This window comes from Periplaneta americana, chromosome 14 (genome assembly GCF_040183065.1).
Source record: "Periplaneta americana isolate PAMFEO1 chromosome 14, P.americana_PAMFEO1_priV1, whole genome shotgun sequence".
Classification (NCBI taxonomy): Eukaryota; Metazoa; Arthropoda; class Insecta; order Blattodea; family Blattidae; genus Periplaneta; species Periplaneta americana.
In genome coordinates this window covers 158762952-158788032 of record NC_091130.1, presented here as the reverse complement: position 1 = coordinate 158788032, position 25081 = coordinate 158762952, and the positions used below count along the sequence as shown (strand labels likewise).

General features: G+C 35.8%; 1 protein-coding gene and 1 long non-coding RNA gene across 2 annotated transcripts in view; one reads left to right on the top strand and one right to left on the bottom strand.

Moving 5' to 3' along the window:
* Positions 1-25081, bottom strand: part of LOC138713922 (dipeptidase 1-like) — a 97272-nt gene that overhangs the window by 27848 nt on the left and 44343 nt on the right. Inside the window, exons 9-10 of the mRNA XM_069846460.1 lie at positions 24823-24913; positions 15829-15904 (exon numbers count right to left, since the gene is read on the bottom strand). Of these exons, the coding sequence (XP_069702561.1) occupies positions 15829-15904; positions 24823-24913 (167 nt within the window). The remainder of the gene's footprint in view (positions 1-15828; positions 15905-24822; positions 24914-25081) is intronic.
* Positions 672-8504, top strand: LOC138713924 (uncharacterized). The gene is made up of 2 exons (XR_011336012.1): positions 672-785; positions 5639-8504. It is a non-coding gene; the product is annotated as an uncharacterized lncRNA (long non-coding RNA).

Genomic DNA, 25081 nt, shown 5'->3' with positions numbered 1-25081 from the left:
CAACTAGGTTATTTAGCGTCTGAATGAAATGAAGGTGATAATGCCGGTGAAATGAGTCCGGGGTCCAGCACCGAAAGTTTCCCAGCATTTGCTCGTATTGGGTTGAGGGAAACCCCAGGAAAAAACCTCAACCAGGTAACTTGCACCGACCGGGATTCGAACCCGGGCCACCTGGTTTCACGGTCAGACGCGCTGACCGTTACTCCACAGCTGTGGACTGTGAATGTAGTGGAGACAAATTTAAATTTAGAAGTTACATATTAAAAATTCCCTCCATCAATAAATGTAAATTGAAAAATTCTGGATAGCCTATTTGGTTCTTTTCTAACCATATTAGAGAAGCTGTAAGAAGAGACTTATACATAAACATAAATTTTGTAAGAAGAGAAATATTTTGAAAATAAACAATTTTTTTCTTAAATTTGAATAACTCAAAAGCCATTTATCTGATCATAATCAAACTTATGTACAGGAATCTTATAGCAAGGGGATGAAGTGTATAAAATATGAAGTCTCTACTTAGAAATTTCACCCATCACTCCCCTCAATTATTTCGTCATGTAACGCACTCTAACCTTGTCACAGACCTTGGCGTATGACTAGCCTATCTCAATGCCAAGATGTTCCTCTTTTTATTTGCACTGGTCTTTTATTCGCTCTCCTCGTGTTCCAGATGTGCCTCCACTAGCATGACGAAGCGCTGTGAGGGATTTCCAACTCGATGGTGACGAAGTGGAGTCCACTTCAGCTCCGCTTATCAGTCCTTGGTGGAAATGGTGTTTTCGGTAAATATCCAAATTCCGCAGATACAGACATTTTATTACTGTTATCCATTGTAACAAAAATGACATGCGAATAGAATTGCTTTGTCTTGATTTATAAAAATAATGTCTCTCCATTTGCACTTTGCTCCCTCAAGTGAGCACATCACTTCTTGGTCACTTTTCGAAAAGTGACGAAGTAAAGCCAATACTGATTATCTTGCCCGGCAAGGGTGCATCCGCCACAGTGGAAACAAACAGTTAGTTTTAGCGTATTTTTTTAACAAAACCGTACAGCTTTGACTATTGTGATGTTTTATATAGCGACCTAAGTGCTGAACTTTCTCAAAAACTTCAACGTGTACATAATGTCTGCGTCCGATTTATTTTCAATATCCGCCGACATGATCATATATCGGAATATTTTCTACGACTCTCCTGGCTCCGTTTAGTACATTCTCTTTGCCTGCTATATCGAATTATACATGATTCCACACCCAACTACCTTGCCTCTAGCTTCACATCATAATCGTAATACACGTTCACAGCACAATCTGTTGCTATCAATACCACGTCATCAGACATCTCTGTACTCAAGTTCTTTCTCAATAGCCATGGCCCGCTCATGGAATTCGCTGCCGCTGGAAATCAGGGGTAGTCTTAGTCCTCAGTTGTTTACAATTAGGTTGTTTAGAAATATTTTAAATGCAAAGAATTGGTTTTTAGGTATAATTTTTATTTATTATTATTATTATTATTATTATTATTATTATTATTATTTTACACAGTCACTACTTTATTTTTCCACTAGCCGTACCCGTGCGCTCCGCTGCACCCGTTAGAAATAAATATAAAGTAATTACATAATTAAAATAGGACATTTGATCCTGGGAACATTCGTGTTTCATAGAAGGATATATCGTTTATTATGTTACTTAATTTAAATTGTATTAAAAAAATTAAAATGCGATCATTTTGATCCAGAGACCACTCATTCGGTCATTTAGGAAACACAGGAAACGAATGTACAGAATAGCCTATCAAGTTTTCTGTGCATAAGAAGCTATTTTAATCTTACCTGTCCTCAATTCACTCAGAAGTTACTGTAATAACATTATAGCATTATGTCCATCTAGAGAAACTACACTTTCCAATGGTGAATTAATAATTAATTATACAAATCGGTTAATTTAGCTTCCGATATTACTTCATACAAGCACAGAAACATTCTCTGTAGGCTACCGTATGTTTCATAGCTTTCGATTGTTGTTGTCCAAGGCCCCTTATAGATGGAGTCATTTGTTTTTTATTTCTTTACACCGCCTTAGATGGCGTTGTTATCGTAATTTTGAAACTCATTTATCTCATTAAATATAGGTCCTATCAAAATTTTGCATAGGATAAAACTTATCGGAAATTAATTTTAAAGAAACTTTTGTTATGTAATATTTTTCATGAAAATTAATAATAAGGGAAATACTTACATTTATTTAATTGAAGCCCCCTTATAACCCCCCTTTTAAATAAAATATTTTGAATTCCATATAGCCTAAATTCCAAGTTACAACGAACTTAATGTATATTCCAATTTTCATATAAATCGGTTTATCGCGTGAAAAGGTAACAAACATCCAGACAAACAGACAGACAGACATACAAACAAAAATTTCAAAAATGCTATTTTCGGTTTCAGGGTGGTTAATTATATATGTTAGGACCAATTATTTTTGGAAAATCGAAAATTACCAGAAAAATTTCGGCTACAGATTTATTATTAGTATAGATCAACACTGATATCTAGGTAATTGTCATTGTCTCAATGTAACCCGTGCTGTGCTGATCATACTAATTCTACTATTCCTTTAGTTGTGAGATTATATTCATATGTGTTAATTATTTATATTGTTTTAGTTAATACTGTATACTAGAATATATTTTCCTGTTTTGATTATGTATTCAGTATCTTTTTATTATATATTTTTTATTATTGTTATTTTAAAGTTAATTCTGATTGTGTATATGTATTCTATCTCTCTTTTTTACTTTATTATGTTTATTATTATTTTTAAGTTAATATTTGTATACCGGTATATATTTTTCTGTATGTTATTTGATCCTGGTTGAGTGGAAGAGAAGGTCTGATGGCTTTAACTCTGCCAGGGAAAATAAAACTATTATTATTATTATTATTATTATTATTATTATTATTATTATTATTATTACATATTGCACTTTGTTTCACGTAATATGGATTTGTGACAACTATTACTTCGTTTCTGTGGTATAGGTTTATTTCGTTATGGAAGTATTCACTATACAATGTTTAAAATGAATTAAATTAAGTAAATTGGGCCAACTTTCGAATCAGCACATAGATCCCTATTATAGTTAAACAGAAAGCATAATATTAATATGTGTAGGTATGCGAGTGCATATACTTGTAATATTACTTATTTACTCACTTACTGGCTTTTAAGGAACCCGCAGGTTCATTGCCGTCCTCACATAAGTCCGCCATTCGTCCCTATCCTGAGCAAGATTAATCCAGTCTCTATCATCATATCTCACCTCTCTCAAATCCATTTTAATATTATCTTCCCATCTACGTCTCGGCCTCCCTAAAGTCTTTTTCCCTCCGGCCTCCCAACTAACACTCTATATGCATTTCTGATTCGCGCATACGTGCTACATGCCCTACCCATCTCAAACGTCTGGATTTAATATTCCTAATTATGTCAGGTGAAGAATACAATCCGTGCAGTTCTGCGTTGTGTAACTTTCTCCATTCTCCTGTAAGTTCATCCCTCTTAGCCCCAAATATTTTCCTAAGCACCTTATTCTCAAACACCCTTAACCTATGTTCCTCTCTCAAAGTGAGAGTCCAAGTTTCACAACAATACAGAACAACCGGTAATATAACTGTTTTATAAATTGTAACTTTCAGATTTTTTGACAGCAGATTGGATGATAAAAGCTTCTCAACCGAATACTAACAGGCATTTCCCATATTTATTCTATGTTTAATTTCCTCCCGAATATCATTTATATTTGTTACTGTTGCTCCAAGATATTTGAACTTCTCCACCTCTTCGAAAGATAAATCTCCAATTCTTATATTTCTATTTCGTAGAATATTCTGGTCACGAGACATAATCATATACTTCGTCTTTTCGGGATTTACTTCCAAACCTATCTCTTTACTTGCTTCCAGTAAAATTCCCGTGTTTTCCCTAATCGTTTGTGGATTTTCTCCTAACATATTCACGTCATCCGCATAGACAAGCAGCTGATGTAACCCGTTCAATTCCAAACCCTCTCTGTTATCCTGGACTTTCCTAATGGCATACTCTAGAGCAAAGTTAAAAAGTAAAGGTGATAGTGCATCTCCTTGCTTTAGCCCGCAGTGAATTGGAAACGCGTCTGACAGAAACTGACCTATACGACTTGTAATATTACTGTACTTAATTAATAAACATAAAGGAATAAACAAAATTATCCTACATTATGCAACGAGCCTATAATGATAGTAATTAAGAAGCGAGTATGGATGTTTATGAAACGAGCGCAAGCGAGTTTCATAATTTTCACACGAGCTTCTTAATTACCATTATAGGCGAGTTTCATACGAGTTTTTATTCTCGACCATATTGCTAACTTGAAATTATTCAGATGTATACATTTTATTTGTATCTGACAAGATCGGAAGTGACCTTGTTCTAGGTCGTGAATTGTGAGATGTGCGCAGACGCGAAAGTATTGATTTTTTCTGATGAACAATAATGTCATTGACCTTGATTTAATCCCGGTATATAACCTTGATTATTGAATTCGACATTGAAAAACGAGATGACAAATTGAATTTATTTGAATATTATTTACAATTAACGCTAATTATTATAGTAACAGAACATAACCTTCTGCGACAGTATTGGATTTCCAGCCTCCTTGACTTTTCACTAATTCTCTTTCGATTGCATATCCGAGAATAATCGATACTTGCGGTTTTATAACGGTACAAATCTGACTTGTCATTGGCTGAACACCTGTAAGCTGAGTTGTCATTGGCTGAACACCTGTACTTTAATGAGTAGGTGTATTTTAATGGCATGCATTAAAGGACTGCTACCAGGTGTATAATTACTACATTTCGGCATGGTCGAGCATAATTATATTAAACATTTTAACATAACACATGATTGAAAATAATCACTTCTAATAGCAATACACTTCTTTTGTCTCTCTTGTAGGTATGCGCAGAAACAAACAGTAGGTACTGAAGTTATCGCTCATCTTCTGTCCACGTTTCCCTAGCAACGAAGTATTTATTTATTGTATACAATAGTTTGAGAACCCAGTGTTGTGTTGATTTTGCAATAAAATTATGGTTCTAACAACAGAGGAGAAGGTGTTTAAATAAATACTTCGTTGCTAGGGAAACGTGGACATCAGATGAGCGATAATTTCAGTACTGTTTGTTTAGTGTTCGTGATGTTTGGAAAAATAACCAGTATTTTTGACCTGAAACATTAATCAAGAAGCATACAGTATGCAAACTATAGTTTCAAAACGAAATTCACTCAGTGGGTATAGCCTAGAATCCAGATAACGACTTAAGTCATTTCTTGCATGCAGCTGCAGTTCGCATTAGATTTTACAGCGACATCAGTTGGTTGGTGAGAGTTTTTGATTTTCTTTAATTGGTTTCAGTTTATTTAAGTGGTAGTTGGTTTAAATTATGTTTCGTTTTCTTAGGCTAGTTGTAGTTAACACTCTTTTTGAGTCCGCGATTTTTGGGTTATGTTTGGTCTGGCTTTCTCAGACTAATTACATGATTTTTTAGTTTAGTTCCTGAAATAAGTTTTAATTTTGTATTACAGTTCGGCACTCCTGCCATCCGCCGCCCGCTGTGACGTCATGTACAACACTTCATTCCCATCGTTGGACCGTGTGCAGTATCGCTGGTTCAACCCTTGTCGCCTCCAGTGTTGAGTACATTTACAATTTGATAATAAGTGTGTTTGTAATGTGTAGTTGTGGCAGACAGAAGAAATGAAGAGAGAATATGAAATAGAGGGGAAATGATTGGCATATAGAGCCATCTGTTGACGGACCTAGACGCAAGATGTCGCGTTAGGGGAAAGAATGGCTCAAGTCCTTATCTAGGTCAATCTGCTAGATCAAGCAGACGTACATAATACTTCTGATGACGTTGAGTGCAGATTGTCAATTAGATTACAATGTGAACAGCTATAAAACTTTGAGAAATATAAGAACAGCATCGTGGGCACATAATGAACGTTGATGGTAGTGGAAAAATCCAGGAATTGTGATTTATTTGGAGATGGTAGGGAACCCCGGGTTTATCAAAGGTGGCTAAAAAAATCAAACATTTCATGAGATCATATCAGCTCTTGTTTTACATTGCTCAGGTGAGACTTATCAGAAACAAGCTATGGTTTGTTTTATCTCTGATATAGAAGCGCAGACGAAATTATTTCTCATACAATGAGGCTGCACAGAGTGGTCGAGAAGTTGGCTTACCCCCCCTTTATTTCGCGAAGGTTTGTGTTAGTCTGTTGGTAACCTAGGTAACCGTGCAGTGGGAGTAATAACCGGTACCGCACAACTGAAGAGTTGCGAGCAACTGTGGAAGATGTCTTCACGCATCACCGCCAACCATCTGCCAGAAGTCAGTTGTGCTATCGAACCTGACACCATTAGGTAAGTGTCCATATGAAGCATGCAATCATAGTGTCAAAAATATTCGACAAGGTGGGCGGGGAGGTACGCCCACTCTCTGGCTACTCTGTGGTACAAATTTATAATGTAACGTTGTACGGGTGATAAATGGGTAAACTGAATGCATAATAAGATCAAGAAAAGTTATACTTGGCAAATTTAATTCACTGTTACGTGATTATGATTTTGGAAGCCACTTCAACGAACGGGTCAGAATTTTTTTGCTCTAATGTGGAGGATAGTATAAACCAATCGGTGAAGAGGATTAATATATTGGCAAACATAGTGAAAGAGATGTTTTTTCCAATGTTACCAACCTGATAGAATTTCAGGAGGCGTGTAGTAAACGTTATTTATGAATGTTAAGAAGTCTAATGTTTTCCTTGCATCATGATTCTTATGGCCAGTTTGTCCAAGTAATGTTTAATTTTGCTTAACGAATGTTAAATTAACAGTCTGTTTATTTTTAACGCTTTGTTAATGTATTTTCCATTTGTTCAACATAATTTTGTTTAAGATAACCAACACTTAACTATAACGTCTGTTAGCACTATTTTAACTACTCAACAGCAGTTGGTAATGATTCTACACATGTAAGACAATTCTTGATTGGTTAAAATTAATTTTTTAATTCTATATTATAGAGTGAGTCATGAAACTGCATAAAATGACAACCTGTTATAGTAGGCCACGCTCCATAAACAAACAGTTGACAAATGAAAGTTGTAGGTGACGTGCTGAATAATAATTACAAAGTAAGGTTATATTTCCTCATTGCTACTATGGATACGAAATATGAAATAAATAAAATAACACTGATGTATTTAAACAGTCCAAAGTATTTTTTAAATGTTATATTACCAGTCATGTGCTAAACATTCCCTACAGAAAGACACACAATATTAATTTCGCAACTTCTGTTCGAACAGCTGTGGAGACATCGGCCATAATTAACTAACTGTTAAACGAGTTAACTGCCCGAAATCCTATATTCAAAATTAACAAACTGTTAACAATCTGTTAAACCAAACTGGTGTTGAAAACATACAATTTTATTAATTAACAAACTATTTAGAGTTTAACAGTCGTTAAATTTTCTAACAATGCTTGGAAAACCGGCCATTAGGCTGTTACAATGTGATGTTTTAGTTTTATTTTCTACTTAGTGCAATTTAATTTCATACATCTTCAGCTTTGAAGCTTTAATGTGTGGAACAAGTCAAAAGTTACATTTTTTTTTTTTGTCGAGATGAGGTGAAGCCGATCTGTTCTTTGACGACACCCTATAAAAATGTCACTTGAACATGTCCTGGAAATAGTGCACAGAATCGGATCTTTAAGATTTTAAAATAATGTTCAATCGTCTTGTATCAGGCTGTAGGCTATACAGGGTGGAAATGAAATAGCCTTACAGATTTCCAGAGCGAATAGCTCATGTTTTATGTAACAAAAAACTATAATATCATATTGGTGGAAAGTTGGTAGTTTAAAAAAATGTTTTCTTTTTTTCAAATGTTTAACAATCTCTTATTCGGTAACTATTGCGAATAGGATCGTGATTTCTGTCCATATCGATAGGAAATCTAATAACGAATAATTTATCCCTCTGGCGTATTTCAATAGCGTGGACGGTTTTCGTGTAAATTTAATTTTAAAAACCTCTAATTTCAAGCCACTGCACGATGCGAGCGAGTGGCAACGTCTTGGCAGAGAGCAGCTCGTCTACCGAAACACACCGAGTTCGTTGACCTCTTATATCTGTATCATGAGTAGAATGTGTTAGCGGCGATGTTGCCGGACTGCTGAAACTTGAAACTTAATTTTTTAATTAATCTTGCATTTAATCACAAAACGTAATACAGGTTTTCTATTCATTCACGTGTACCTTATCGTCTCTTTCAATCTGCAAGGTTATTTCACTACCACTGTGTGTGTATATGTACAGGGTGGAAGTGAAATAGCCCATGAGCTTTGCAGAGCGAATTGTTCATATTGAGTAACATATAACAAAAAGGTCTAATACCATATCGGTGGGAAGTTTATAGTTTTCGAGATAAAAATGTTTTTTTTTTTATAAAACTTTTAAAGTCGTCGTTATGGATACTATGCATAGGATCTTAATTTCTCTCAATACCAATAGAAAATGTAATAAAGAATATTTTTCTTCCTTGTCATATGTCGATAGAATGGACGGTTTTCGTGTAAAATAAATAAAAAGTATTGCAAACTTGTTGTCTAAAAGTAGACGTGGCAACTCTGATCAGATGTTCTCGCTCCATATGAGTTGGTAGTCAAGATCGTCTTGTTCCAGAGCCGTTCTACGCTTGGTTTCCGGCAGGATATTAAATATAGTAAATAGTAAATTCAGTGATTTGGAAACTGTTAGTTGAAAATAGCAAACATACGTGTCAAAATATTGTAAATAGTAAAGTCACTGTTTGTGAAAGTGCTAGTTAAAATAGTATAAATAGTAAAGTTAGTGTTCATGGAAGTGCTAGTTCAAATTACTACGTTTTCATGGAGTATTCGGATCGGTTTGAATAGTTTCCGTATTGAATACGATGCTAACGAATATGGAAGCTGAAGTTTCGAACGTAGTTATGTTGTTATCGACATGTTAGCACGTTTGTCACTGTGTAGGCCTTAGCTATAAACATTAATGAGTTTTCTTAATAAGACACATGAAAACTTAATATTCTAGCTATTAAAGAAGAGTGGTAATAATGGCTTTCAGGAATATATAAAATATTACCTGGCTAACGAGAAAGACAAGCTTCGGCACGAATTGGAGTCACGTGATCATCATGGTCTAGTCATGGCCATCTTGACAATCGCCTAATATAAATACATGTTCAAAGTTATAAAAAACAAAGGAATTGCTACATTAAACTCATGTTAAACGTGCATTTATATATAAACTTGTTCAATGTTGGTCATGTTTTGTTCTCTTCATCAGCCGATGAATTTATTATCATAGCCTTTTTATTGTGAATTTTATTTAATTTTCGTATTTCTTTTCTTTTTTATTATTATTTTATTACATTCCATTTTGTTATATTCTTCCTTACGTTTTCCATATTAACTGTTTGTACTGAGTTGCTTTCACTATATTTCAATGTATTTTAATTTTTTTCTATTATGGTATTATTTTCATGTTGTTTAGTGTCGACTTTATTATGCTATATGTTTTTTGTAATATGTTAGTATTCTGTTCTTTAACTTTTTGTTAAAATATTTTAACTGCTTGTATACTTTGTGACCTGGTAGAGTGTAAGAGAAGGCCCTATGGCCTTAACTCTGCCAGTATAAATAAAGAATTATTATTATTATTATTATTATTATTATTATTATTATTATTACTAAGAATGTGACGTCTCGTTAGCCACGAAAATATTGTATTGCAACATGCCTTTTGAACACGCGTAATTGGGCTCGCTGTTCGTATGTTCATAAAACAGCCGACATAACAAACAAATAACGATTGATCACGCGCATAGCGTATTGAGATCGTTTTGAATACGATACGCGTGTTCATGCAAATCTCAATACGATCCAATCGATCCAATCCCACTTTTTATGTGTATTGACCGGATCGTTTTGAATCCCCGTCTTCATGGAATTTTCAATACGATAATCAAAGCTGTCTGCCAGCTGATCCTGACACGGGCAGCGTGTTTCCAACATTTCGCGAACGGCGTCGACAACGACTGACGAAATTGTTGACAGGAAGAGGAGATTAAATTTGGTCGAGAAAAACCCGGGCCAAAGCATCGCTTGATTTTGCAATACGTAGCCTTTTGTTTATATCTCACGTCGGATGAGTTGAATGCCTCCGTGCGGAATCTTGGGCATTGCGATGTTGCCAGCGTGCTCAAACTTTCCATGCAATTATTTAATCAGCCATACACTTAATCTCAAAACGTATAATAGATTGTTTGTTTTCATGTAATCTATCCCTCCTTTCAATGCGGAGGGTCATAATTATCGCTTTATATATAATACAAGAGGGTGGATGGGCAGTATCTAGCGAAATTTATAAACTTGTACCTGCAATTTGGGAAAAGGAAATTGTACCAGAACAATGGAAGGAGTCCATAATCGTACCTATTTTTAAGAAGGGGGACAAGACTAACTGTAGTAACTTACTTACTTACTTACAAATGGCTTTTAAGGAACCCGAAGGTTCATTGCCGCCCTCACATAAGCCCGCCATCGGTCCCTATCCTGTGCAAGATTAATCCAGTCTCTATCATCATATCCCACCTCCCTCAAATCCATTTTAATATTATCCTCCCATCCACGTCTCGGCCTCCCTGAAGGTCTTTTTCCCTCCGGTGTCCCAACTAACACTCTATATGCATTTCTGGATTCGCCCATACGTGCTACATGCCCTGCCCATCTCAAACGTCTGGATTTAATGTTCCTAATTATGTCAGGTGAAGAATACAATGCGTGCAGTTCTGCGTTGTGCAACTTTCTCCATTCTCCTGTAACTTCATCCCGCTTAGCCCCAAATATTTTCCTAAGCACCTTATTCTCAAACACCCTTAACCTATGCTCCTCTCTCAGAGTGAGAGTAACTGTAGTAACTTTCGAGGAATATCACTTTTGTTGAAGTCGTACAAAATTTTGTCGAATATCCTTTTGAGAAGATTAACTCCATATGTAGATGAAATTATTGGGGATCATCAGTGTGGTTTTAGGCGTAATAGATCGACTATTGATCAAAATTTTTTGTATTTGACAGATATTGGAGAAAAAATGGGAGTATAAGGGTACAGTACATCAGTTATTCATAGATTTCAAAAAGGCGTATGACTCGGTTAAGAGAGAAGTTTTATATAATATTCTTATTGAATTTGGTATTCCCAAGAAACTAGTTCGATTAATTAAAATGGTCTTAGTGAAACTTACAGCAGAGTCCGTATAGGCCAGTTTCTATCTGATGCTTTTCCAATTCACTGCGGGCTAAACCAGGGAGATGCACTATCACCTTTACTTTTTAACTTCGCTCTAGAATATGCCATTAGGAAAGTTCAGGATAACAGGCAGGTGGAATTGAACGGTTTACATCAGCTTCTTGTCTATGCGGATGACGTGAATATGTTAGGAGAAAATACACAAACGATTAGGGAAAACACGGAAATTTTACTTGAAGCAAGTAGAGCGATCGGTTTGGAAGTAAATCCCGAAAAGACAAAGTATATGATTATGTCTCGTGACCAGAATATTGTACGAAATGGAAATATAAAAATTGGAGATTTATCCTTCGAAGAGGTGGAAAAATTCAAATATCTTGGAGCAACAGTAACAAATATAAATGACACTCGGGAGGAAATTAAACGCAGAATAAATATGGGAAATGCGTGTTATTATTCGGTTGAGAAGCTCTTATCATCCAGTCTGCTGTCCAAAAATCTGAAAGTTAGAATTTATAAAACAGTTATATTACCGGTTGTTCTGTATGATTGTGAAACTTGGACTCTCACTCTGAGAGAGGAACAGAGATTAAGGGTGTTTGAGAATAAGGTTCTTACGAAAATATTTGGGGCTAAGAGGGATGAAGTTACAGGAGAATGGAGAAAGTTACACAACGCAGAGCTGCACGCATTGTATTCTTCACCTGACATAATAAGGAACATAAAATCCAGACGTTTGAGATGGTCAGGACATGTAGCACGTATGGGCGAATCCAGAAATGCATATAGAGTGTTAGTTGGGAGGCCAGAGGGAAAAAGACCTTTGGGGAGGCCGAGACGTAGATGGGAAGATAATATTAAAATTGATTTGAGGGAAGTAGGATATCATGGTAGAGACTGGATTAATCTTGCTCAGGATAGGGACCGATGGCGGGCTTATGTGAGGGCGGCAATGAACCTACGGGTTCCTTAAAAGCCAGTAAGTAAGTGTATATATATATATATATATATATATATATCATCCTTGCATGTATTGCGCCTAGTGGCCCGTTACGGTCTCTTGCCAACGCTTGAACGGTCTGCCCAAGGATCTCTTGCCCACAGGATGGTAATTTAAAATTTGGCGTGGAATTCTAGAACGGGGCATTCTGATGACATGTGATCTCCAGTTTTGTCTGTATTTCTGTAGGTATTCCGTAATCGGTTCAATCTCCAGTTCTTTCATAATGTCAAAATTTCTAATGTGATCCGTTTTCGTGTATCCCGCTGTTCGACGCATAAATCTCATTTCTGCCGCCGTTAATCTTTGTGAATCAATATTACGAATCGTCCAAGCTTCACTACCAAAACAGAGTATAGGTCTGGCCAATGTTTTATAAATTCTGGTGCGCGTCTGTTTTTGTACTGAGGTTGGTTTGAATATCTGATTAATTATCCCCATTGCTGTGTTGAATTTAATAATTTTCTCATTCAAATCTTTTTCTTCTTCATATGAAAGTTGGTAACCGAGTTAACTAAAATTTTTGACTAGTTCGATGATCTTATTATTGATGCATATTTTGCTACGGACTGGTTCCTTTCCAAAAAAAGCCATCACTTCAGATTTGTTAGTTGAAATTTCCATGTTGAAACTTTCTGCCATTTGATTAAAGTTGTAAACCAAACGTTGTAAATTATCTTCTGAAGTTGCCATAAACACAATATCATCAGCAAATAATAAGGTATCTATTTGGGACAAACGACTTATCGGTATACTTCCATGTGGTTTCAATCTCCATTCCTTAATAATGTGATTCATTTATACTATAAGTAAGTATATAGTTAAAAATAGGATGGCTCTGAAAAAATTACGTTTCAAGGATTTTATTAGATATTCATGAATATGTTCTATTAGATAATATAGCAGTAATAATAATAATAATAATAATAATAATAATAATAATAATAATAGTAATAATAATAATACATACAATTTGTAATACCGATAATATAAATTGTAAACAATTTTAAGAATGATCCCCCTTCGACAAAAATTCTGTGTAGCTCACTCAAGATCACTGACGTGCACGTTAAATCGAGGAAAGTATCACTCCATTCAGACTCAGAATCGTACTGGAAAGGTAGAAGACAAGTTGAGATTGCTAAGTTCACTGAACAATGTACTGCAACTAATGCTAGCACCGCTAGTATTACCAGTTCTACTGCTACTATAGAGGATTCCACGTTAAGAAAGAAGCCTTGGTTTTATGGGCCTTGCCTAGTACATTGTACAAGCTATGTGGTAGGTAGGCGTTTCTATGGCAACTGAACATTTGATGGAACAGCTCCATATGCTCAATGCTTTTTTCTTAACGTGAAATCCTCTGTACCACTACTACTGTTATTATTGCCCCTTACTACCACTACCACTTAGATTTCTACAAATAAATTACAGATTTCGATATGCGGTTCATAAATCGTGCGCTGTGAAGAGAATAGTTTGCGTTAAAATTGAGGTAGAAAATTCATCATTCGATATATTTTAAAAAATAAGGCTTCCTTTGTTGCCTCGTGGGATTCAGAGTAGCTACAGGAACATCATTTTATTTTTACTTCAATTTTTATTGCACCTGAGTTTTGAATGTACTTCACTCCCACCCCCTCTATTAGTAAATTTCCAATCGTCCTCTACACAGAACCAAAGCCGCGTATGCAGTGAAAGTCGCCTTACGGTCATAGTAAATAGTACTGAGTTAGTGAGTATAGTGTGTTCCAGAAATATGTTCGCGTTTTCCAGTGACGAAAGAACTTTCAATATTGAATCATACTTTTGCGCAGATACTGTCGTCCGTTTGCCTACGTCGCATCCCGGTTTCCTCCACCTGCTTCTGCCCGCCCCTCTGTAAAGGCTAGTGGCTGGGCTGTCTTAGCTCTTTTCTGAGAACATTAATTTCTGTTAGGAATTGGACGTTTACGTAATATTACACAACTGTTTAAAATAACTTAAATGAAAGGGCCTCGTTAAGTAATTAACTGTCACGTGATTTCCCTTTCTACGATCCTGCGACAAAACCACTTGAACGGACAGTAGATAGCATGTCTGAGTAATTTTATCTTTTCGGATCGGGCAGAAGTGAAGATTGAATTTACAGTACGTAAGGTACTCTTTTATATTTATCCTTCGAAGAGGTGGAAAAATTCAAATATCTTGGAGCAACAGTAACAAATCTAAATTACATTCGGGAGGAAATTAAACGCAGAATAAATATGGGAAATGCCTGTTATTATTCGGTTAAGAAGCTTTTGTCATCTAGTCTTCTGTCAAAAAGTCTGAAAATGAGAATTTATAAAACAGTTATATTACCGGTTGTTCTGTATGGTTGTGAAACTTGGACTCTCACTTTGAGAGAGGAACAGAGATTAAGGGTGTTTGAGAATAAGGTTCTTAGGAAAATATTTGGGGCTAAGAGGGATGAAGTTACAGGAGAATGGAGAAAGTTACACAACACAGAACTGCACGCATTGTATACTTCACCTGACATAATTAGGAACATAAAATCCAGACGTTTGAGATGGGCAGGACATGTAGCACGTATGGGCGAATCCAGAAATGCATATAGAGTGTTAGTTGGGATGCCGGAGGGAAAAAGACCTTTGGGGAGGCCGAGACGTAGACGGGAAGATAATATTAAAATGGATTTGAGGGAGGTAGGATATGATGGTAGAGACTGGATTAATCTTGCTCAGGATAGGTACCGATGGCGGGCTTATGTGAGGGCGGCAATGAACCTACGGGTTCCTTAAAAGTCAGTAAGTAAGTAAGTAAGTAAGTAAGTAAGTAAGTAAGGTACTCTTTTATAGAGTCGGTACAGAATTATTTCAACATGAGTTACTAGTACGAAGAACGAAACTGGTAATTGGGATTAGGTACAATAGTCTATAGTGCGATAATATGCACATTAGAACTGAAGCCTCTATCGAAATAAACGGCCACCATTTTCAAAAATGTGTTTAAATATCCATATTATGATTATTTTTCAATTTAACTTCATTCTCTATATTGTACGCTAATGTGCTGTAGACAGTATAATATACACTGCATAATGAATACGTCCGCATGGACAGCTCAGTTCGTGAGTAAAAGCACTCATTGTTAATAATGTACTGTATTTTGATTAAAGAAAAACATAATGAAAATTATCAAACTCAAAATCGCGATATTTCTAGTTTACGTAAATGGATGAACTACTTTTCTTCCTTCCTATACCTAGTAAAGTGATTTGTTTGTATTTTACGTCAGTATCATCGACCTCCAGCCATGGAAGGGTGTAGCAAACGGTGCTTGTGGTTCTCAAAGGTATAGCCAGGTTAATATTAGAAATGTTAGTAAAAATAAAATGATGTCCCTGTACATGATGTGCCATACTGACCTCTTGACGCCGTCGAAGTCGCTGCCAATGCCAACGTGGTCCACGCCCGCCACTGCTCGAATGTGATTGACGTGTCCTGCAACAAAGCTTGCTTTAGTTGTGGTCCGATCTCATTTCAAATACATGTTTATCTTGATTTTTACAATTTTGTTCTGTAGGGCGGAAGATATTAATTCGAAGCTTCGTCTTATAATTCACTTGCGTGGTTTTTGACAACTCAGACACTCATTCTTACCCATCGGAGGCCTCCAAGATCGTCATTGTGAAATTTAAGGGGAGAGGATGGTATTTTTTTGGCAAAAAATGAGTAAATTTTCAAATAACAAATTCTTTAAAATACTCTGTGATATGTGTGGAATGCATAGCATAACATTTTGTGGGTATTTGTGCCCTTATCGGATGTTGAGTCGCCATTTTTAAACTTTTCAATCACTCGCCCACTTTTATTGTTGTTTCCGGTAAATTAAATTTTCAAAAAAAAAATTTTTTTCTTTAAAATACCGGTACCCTTTGATATGTGTGGAATGCATTGCATAACATTTTGTGGGTATTTGTGCCCTTATCGCATGTTGAGACGTCATTTTTAATCATAGTAGTAATTTAGGCCCAAGAATATACAACAAATTTATATTTAAATATCCTAATCTTGTCAATTCTAATAGTTCTAGTATTAAATTAAAAAAGTTATGTATGGATTTTATAAAATTTGAAAAATTGTAAATTTAAATTTATATACTATAATTGCACAGTAGGCATAAGACAAATTGTATTGTATAATTATTAATTTCAATTCAGGAATCCGCCCCTGAGCACGAGTTCTACTCTTTCAGGGGCGAGCTAAATTTTTTCTATATATATATATATATATATATATATATATATATATATAAGGGTATAAAGGAATTTAAGAACGGATATCAGCCAAGGGTAAACGTGATCAAGGATGAGAATGGTGACTTGCTTGCAGACTCTCCATCAATCCTAAACAGATGGAAGAACTATTTTGCGCCACTACTAAATGTACATAGGCCAAATAGAAATGATCGGGACGAAATTGAAATACAAACTGCTGAGCCATTTATACCCGAATCCACGCTTTCAGAAGTCGAAATTGCGATAGAAAATCTGAAAAAGTACAAGTCTCCAGGTATCGATCAAATTCCAGCATAATTAATACAAGAGGGTGGGAGTGCATTATATAGCGAAATTTATAAACTTGTACTTGCTATTTGGGAAAAGGAAATTGTACCAGAACAATGGAAGGAGTCCATAATTGTACCTATTTTTAAAAAAGGGGACAAAACCAACTGTGGTAACTTTCGAGGAATATCACTTTTGTTGACGTCGTACAAAATTTTGTCCATTATTCTTTTGAGAAGATTAACTCCGTACATAGATGAAATTATTGGGGATCATCAGTGCGGTTTTCGGCGTAATAGATCGACTATTGATCAGATTTTTTGTATTCGACAGATAATGGAGAAAAAATGGGAGTATAAGGGTACAGTACATCAGTTATTCATAGATTTCAAAAAGGCTTATGACTCGGTTAAGAGGGAAGTATTATATGATATTCTTATTGAATTTGGTATTCCCAAGAAACTAGTTCGATTAATTAAAATGTGTCTCAGTGAAACATACAGCAGAGTCCGTGTAGGTCAGTTTCTATCTGATGCTTTTCCAATTCACTGCGGGCTAAAGCAGGGAGATGCACTATCACCTTTACTTTTTAACTTCGCTCTAGAATATGCCATTAGGAAAGTTCAGGATAACAGGCAGGGTTTGGAATTGAACGGGTTACATCAGCTTCTTGTCTATGCGGATGACGTGAATATGTTAGGAGAAAATACACAAACGATTAGGGAAAACACGGAAATTTTACTTGAAGCAAGTAGAGCGATCGGTTTGGAAGTAAATCCCGAAAAGACAAAGTATATGATTATGTCTCGTGACCAGAATATTGTACGAAATGGAAATATAAAAATTAGAGATTTATCCTTCGAAGAGGTGGAAAAATTCAAATATCTTGGAGCAACAGTAACAAATATAAATGAGACTCGGGAGGAAATTAAACGCAGAATAAATATGGGAAATGCCTGTTATTATTCGGTTGAGAAGCTCTTATCATCCAGTCTGCTGTCCAAAAATCTGAAAGTTAGAATTTATAAAACAGTTATATTACCGGTTGTTCTGTATGGTTGTGAAACTTGGACTCTCACTCTGAGAGAGGAACATAGGTTAAGGGTGTTTGAGAATGAGGTGCTAAGGAAAATATTTGGGGCTAAGCGGGATGAAGTTACAGGAGAATGGAGAAAGTTACACAACACAGAACTGCACGCATTGTATTGTTCACCTGACATAATTAGGAACATTAAATCCAGACGTTTGAGATGGGCAGGGCATGTAGCACGTATGGGCGAATCCAGAAATGCATATAGAGTGTTAGTTGGGAGACCGGAGGGAAAAAGACCTTTAGGGAGGCCGAGACGTAGATGGGAGGATAATATTAAAATGGATTTGAGGGAGGTGGGGGTATGATGATAGAGACTGGATTAATCTTGCACCGGATAGGGACCGCTGGCGGGCTTATGTGAGGGCGGCAATGAACCTTCGGGTTCCTTAAAAGCCATTTGTAAGTAAGTAAGTATATATATATATATATATATATATATATATATATATATATATATATAATATTTTATGTTACAATTATTAGCAAAATAATAAATGAATAAATAAATAAATAAATGGAAATTACTTTTAAAAGTAGTCACAACTCAAAATCTTCACTGGTGTGCTATTTACAGCGCATTAAACAAACCAGTGTTTTCCTTGGAGGTCAATAATCCACATGCAGAGTGATACATTTTGGCCTGTTAACGACGGATTTTCTTGTGAAATCTTCGAAATGATTTAAAATCTATTTACGTAATATTTGTATCGCTTAAGGTTTTTGAGTTATCGTGAGTTTAGAAATTTGATTGAAATATTTATATTAGATAATTGAGGAGCTTGGGCGTAAAACATGGTAACTGACATTTTGGTAAAAATTAAATATGTAGCGTATATTATTGAATCTCCAAAATTTACAAATAACCCTATTGCACGTCAGGGTTGTAGTTAGAGTTGCCAACTTTTTTTTTGAAGAAAATAGGGAAGATTAAGGAATCGACAAAATTTGACTCAGAAAATTGACAAACTATTCGGTTCAGTTACTAGAAAACAACTTTATTCTGCACTTCGACAGCTACGCTTAAAGTAACAGTACCTATCTTCAGGCAGATTTTTGTCTCCCGTAATAGTTGAAGTGGACTGCAGTTTGCAGCTCTGATTTGATCAGATGTGTCGTGCTCCTGTTTCGATCATCTGTCCAATTATTGTTCATGAGATGAAACATTCTCTTTGTATGCTTAGTATAAAACTTATAATATTAATATTGTTTGATTTTAAACGAGTAAGCACTAAAACCCATTTCTGGCAAGCATTACAGACTGCGTATTTCAATGCATCTCTTGAACAACAAAATTCATCCAATAAACCAGCCGTGGCGAAAATGTAATCGTGCGCCGAGCCACTTTGTAACCTGCAACGTGCATAGCACCTATGGAAGAAGGCGGACACCCGAAGGGGAAGTGAAGCAACTGTCTGTCTTATTAACGGATTTTCATTTTCCTTACGTCAAGCACTTAAATATAATTTTATACAGTACAAGGCTACAAACTAATGTTTAGTACGTGTAACGAAGAAAGAAATGAACAATAAAACTTAGGACACTTTATCACAACCTAAAACTGTCTTCAGAATGTCACTTACTGCCAGTCGTAGTTGATCACGAAGGTATTTGTCTGTCAGTCGTGATCTAAATTTGATTTTTACTATTTTCATTGTTGAAAATAATTTTTCACAAACGTAAGTTGTAGCGAACATGGCTTCAAAAGAGCAAGAGAAAGAACGAATCTTCGGATATTTATTTTTTGGCAAAGATTTGAAAAGTTCAACATCTGTCAAGTCCTTACATCTAGCTTTCATTTAACATCACATTGTAAATCTGTGAGTTTAAATTGAAGATCTAACTGCATTATTCTACAGCTGCTGAAAAAGGATCGACGTACAGAGATGATGATGATGATGATGATAACACTTAACCTTTTAATGTTTCATCAGTAACATGTAGTATAATGCCGTTTTATGTTATACAACCGTTTTCCTCGTAATACTTGTGAACAAATCATACGTTTAATATTCTCATATTGGCAGAAAAAAAAATGCATCCTCCCATCTTACTTGAAACTTTCGTTTTTGTAGAGGTTCATTGTTTCGAGAGAGACATTGCGACGATACGCCACTCGCAGGTCAGAGACAAATAAGCAAATGGAACGGAGTTTGACTCCAGTGAGTGAGAGAGTGGGGGTTGTAGGATGTAGGAAGCGCGTAGCTATCATTGCGAGACACTATGTGCTCGTGAGTCACATTTTCGCCACGGCTGGTATAAACAATCATCATTCACTGCAAAATCAAATGTTTAGAACAGGCCTGCAGAACTCGTAGTAGGGGAAATATGACGTCAGCCTCACTCCACTTCTATTGGGGACGATCTACTTCCGCGTAGAATTGTTTACATTCTCTGCCAGTGGCGGCATGTAATTTTCAAAAAGGATTGTAATAAATTCATTGTATTTATAATGCGTTATCTCGTTTCAAGGTTTACAATTATGCTAGATTTCCTGTCGGTAGTTTCTTTGAGATTTCTTTGCACCTAGCCTGTTTTAGATTTTCGAAAACTTTCCTCCTATCTTCACCTACGGAAACAAAAATTTGTAGCATTTAAGTAATGAACCTTGAAAACCACTATTAATTTCAATTCAAAATGAACACAACGAGTGACGTCCTTAATTTAACAGTATATAAATAAATAATCAATATACAGTTCGTAATAATGAAGTTACCCGAAAGTTTGTGCATTCCATAATTCTTAATATGGACTTTGTTGAAATGTGGTTTAATATTGAAATGACGAGTGGAAATAAATTGGATGGGACACAGTAAACAAGCAATTCTTTCGTCCTCAACAACAAAATAATCATATTCCCATTAGAAGTAGTGTTTCTTCACGGGTAAAAATTTGCCATGTTCCAGTTCTCTTCAAACTGCAGTACGCGTATTGTGTATTTATTTATAATTTATTTGGCTGGAGTGCGTTACAATGTTGAATGACAGCACTGACATCCGGTCATATAGCTATCACTCACTTATCAACGTACAATTTATTTATCGTCCTATTACTAGTAAAACCAGTTAAGACCAGTAATGCAAGTTTTGTAAAAACAGGAATTAAAACTTTATTAATGCACGAAAAATCATAATAAAGTGTTCAAATATAGTAATTGGTTTGTTGCCTGCAAGCAACATTTCGGACTTATTTCATTTTAGTAGAATACAGAGCACGGAAAGACAAGTCCGGGACTGTACTTAACTTATTTTACACAAAAAGTGGATTTAGTCGGCTTTACTAGTAGGCTAATAGGACGATATATACATAGGTAGACCTTCTTACATTATATGCATACATAAATTTTAAAATTTATTTTACATGTCTTTTAACTTATTTATTTCCCTCATTCATTTTTCTCTTACTTTCTAAAGGTATGTTATTAAGAATTTTATTATCTGTTCATTTGTAATTCTTCATAGCGTATTGTATACCGCCGCCGCGAGAATGAATGCTGATGCAGCCGAGAGAATGTCATGATTTTTACATTATACAAAAATGAGGGAGAAAAATGCTCCAAGAGAAGAAATATACGGGAGCCGAGAGTCTTAAAAATTAGGGGCAAATACGGGAGTCCCGGGAAATACGGTTAAAATGATAAATATAATATATAACAATTCAAATAATTTGTTTAGAATCTTTTGAAAATATGGAAAGTGAAACTGAGAAAAAATGTACAACGGCAAGGCTTAACAAATATTTGAGAAGAGGAGACAATAGTCTGTGTAATGTTACATCCATGTAAATGTGAAGTCAATTTATATCTTTCTCTCCGGAATGTAGCGCATAATATAGTATCTTGCATTCTGCGGCTAATACAGGAGTTAGTTGTCCAACATCTCGACAGATGGCAGAAGTATACAGATTTTACTGTTATTATTCGGTTGAGAAGCTCTTATCATCCAGTCTGCTGTCCAAAAATCTGAAAGTTAGAATTTATAAAACAGTTATATTACCGGTTCTTCTGTATGGTTGTGAAACTTGGACTCTCACTCTGAGAGAGGAACATAGGTTAAGGGTGTTTGAGAATAAGGTGCTTAGGAAAATATTTGGGACTAAGCGGGATGAAGTTACAGGAGAATGGAGAAAGTTACACAACACAGAACTGCACGCATTGTATTCTTCACCTGACATAATTAGGAACATTAAATCCAGACGTTTGAGATGGGCAGGGCATGTAGCACGTATGGGCGAATCCAGAAATGCATATAGAGTGTTAGTTGGGAGACCGGAAGGAAAAAGACCTTTAGGGAGGCCGAGACGTAGATGGGAGGATAATATTAAAATGGATTTGAGGGAGGTGGGGTATGATGATAGAGACTGGATTAATCTTGCACAGGATAGGGACCGCTGGCGGGCTTATGTGAGGGCGGCAATGAACCTTCGGGTTTGTTAAAAGCCATTTGTAAGTAAGTAAGTAAGTATTATTATTTTATGGAATGAAGGTGGCCTGTTTCATTGTCTTGTTTTGGCAGAAGAGCCATTCCACTTCTAAGATCAAGATTTGACATTGCTAACTCCGTTTTTTTTTTTTAAATATTTTCGGACATTTTTAACACTAAACTAAATTCGACCCTGTATATTTATATCTGTTCGCTATAAAAATTAATATTTTTGCAGGTATTAGATTACGAAACTTTCGAAAAATCGCGTGCACCACTTCCTTCGACCAAACTGTCTCCGGTTCATTCATATTATTTAGTCTTGGACTCAGAGGAAAAGTAAATTATATTCAGGCCGACGTATTGTTACTGGGATTTATATGCAATAGAAGAACAGAAAATTATGGTCTAGGGGTTTGTTCCGTAAGCGTGCGCACTTCCCAACTTCTTCAGTTATATTCACATTTCAGTACAAGTGATGAGATCGTTTGCACGGGTCTCGGCTATTTCAGTCCAAGATTCAAACTGTAAGAAACTGCAGAATATACACTTCAGTAATTTATTATTCTTCTTTTTCCTTGCATGCTCACATACTCTAATTAACAACTGTTGTTGTTCTGATTAGTTTGTTAGTTACAAAAGACTCTATTCGACTTTTCATTATTGAAATTTCCATATTAAGATGCTGCTAATTCTGAAGGAGTAATATTTATGTTTTGCATAACCTGTAATCAGCTCAAGGACTTATTCAGCACAGTTTCTGTACTGTAACACAAACTAGAGGTCTGTACTTGTTATATGAGTTGAGTTTAATTTAGGCTTTAATTTTCCTGTACTAATTAATGTGTGTAATAGTGTGCATTGTTGAAAGCAAGCACGTTTAGGTCGTACTCACTGCACTGTTTACTACGTCCGCAAGATCTAGCTCTCCCTATTCACGATTTGACTGGCCTCACAGAGCCACACATTCTCGGCCATACTTTGAGAATATCGCTGTGCACAGGCATGCGCAGTAGGCATCGGACAGGTTTCTGTCACGCGAGGTGCAGAATTCGCATCGGTGGTTATGAGAAGGAACTTGATGTGTAGAACGGTTGCTAAATACAGTATCATGATACTTACTGGCTTTTAAGGAACTCGGAGGTTCATTGCCGCCCTCACATAAGCCCGCCATCGGTCCCTATCCTGTGCAAGATTAATCCAGTCTCTATCATCATATCCCACCTCCCTCAAATCCATTTTAATATTATCTTCTCATCTACATCTCGGCCTCCCTAAAGGTCTTTTTCCCTCCGGCCTCCCAACTAACACTCTATATGTATTTCTGGATTCGCCCATACGTGCTACATGCCCTGTCCATCCCAAACGTCTGGATTTTATGTTCCTAATTATGTCAGGTGAAGAATACAATGCGTGCAGTTCTGTGTTGTGTAACTTTCTCCATTCTCCTGTAACTTCATCCCTCTTAACCTTAAATATTTACCTAAGAACCTTATTCTCTAACACCCTTAACCTATGTTCCTCTCTCAAAGTGAGAGTCCAAGTTTCACAATCATAAAGAACAACCGGTAATATAACTGTTTTATAAATTTTACTTTCAGATTTTTTGACAGCAGACTGGATGACAAAAGCTTCTCAACCGAATAATAACAGGCATTTCCCATATTTATTCTGTGTTTAATTTCTTCCCGAGTATCATTTATATTTGTCACTGTTGCTCCAAGATATTTGAATTTTTCCACGTCTTCAAAAGATAAATTTCCAATTTTTATATTTCCATTTCGTACAATATTCTCGTCACGAGACATAATCATATATTTAGTCTTTTCGGGATTTACTTCCAAACCTATCTCTTTACTTGCTTCCAGTAAAATTCCCGTGTTTTCCCTAATCGTTTGTGGATTTTCTCCTAACATATTCACGTCATCCGCATAGACAAGCAGCTGATGTAACCCGTTCAATTCCAAACCCTGCCTGTTATCCTGGACTTTCCTAATGGCATACTCTAGAGCGAAGTTAAAAAGTAAAGGTGATAGTGCATCTCCTTGCTTTAGCCCGCAGTGAATTGGAAACGCATCTGACAGAAACTGACCTATACGGACTCTGCTGTACATTTCACTGAGACACATTTTAATTAATGGAACTAGTTTCTTGGGAATACCAAATTCAATAAGAATATCATATAATACTTCTTCCTTAGCCGAGTCATACGCCTTTTTGAAATCTATGAATAACTGATGCACTGTACCCTTATACTTACTCCCATTTTTTGCATTATCTGTCGAATAGAAATGTACATGATACTCGTGGATTATATTAATTGTAACTCATAAAAATACTTACGGACGACATCCTCTATCGTCGCTTCCGTTGAATTGTCGCAATGGACAAATGTAGAGTAGAAATTCACCATCACGATGCCCCCGTTTGCAGGCTGTAACAAAAATAGGGTTTGCTTCCTCATGTGAAGGACAGACAATGTATTGTAATACTGTAAATTCTACTTGGATATTACATAATAATAATAATAATAATAATAATAATAATAATAATAATAATAATAATAATAATAATAATAATAATACCGGTTGTTCTTTATGGT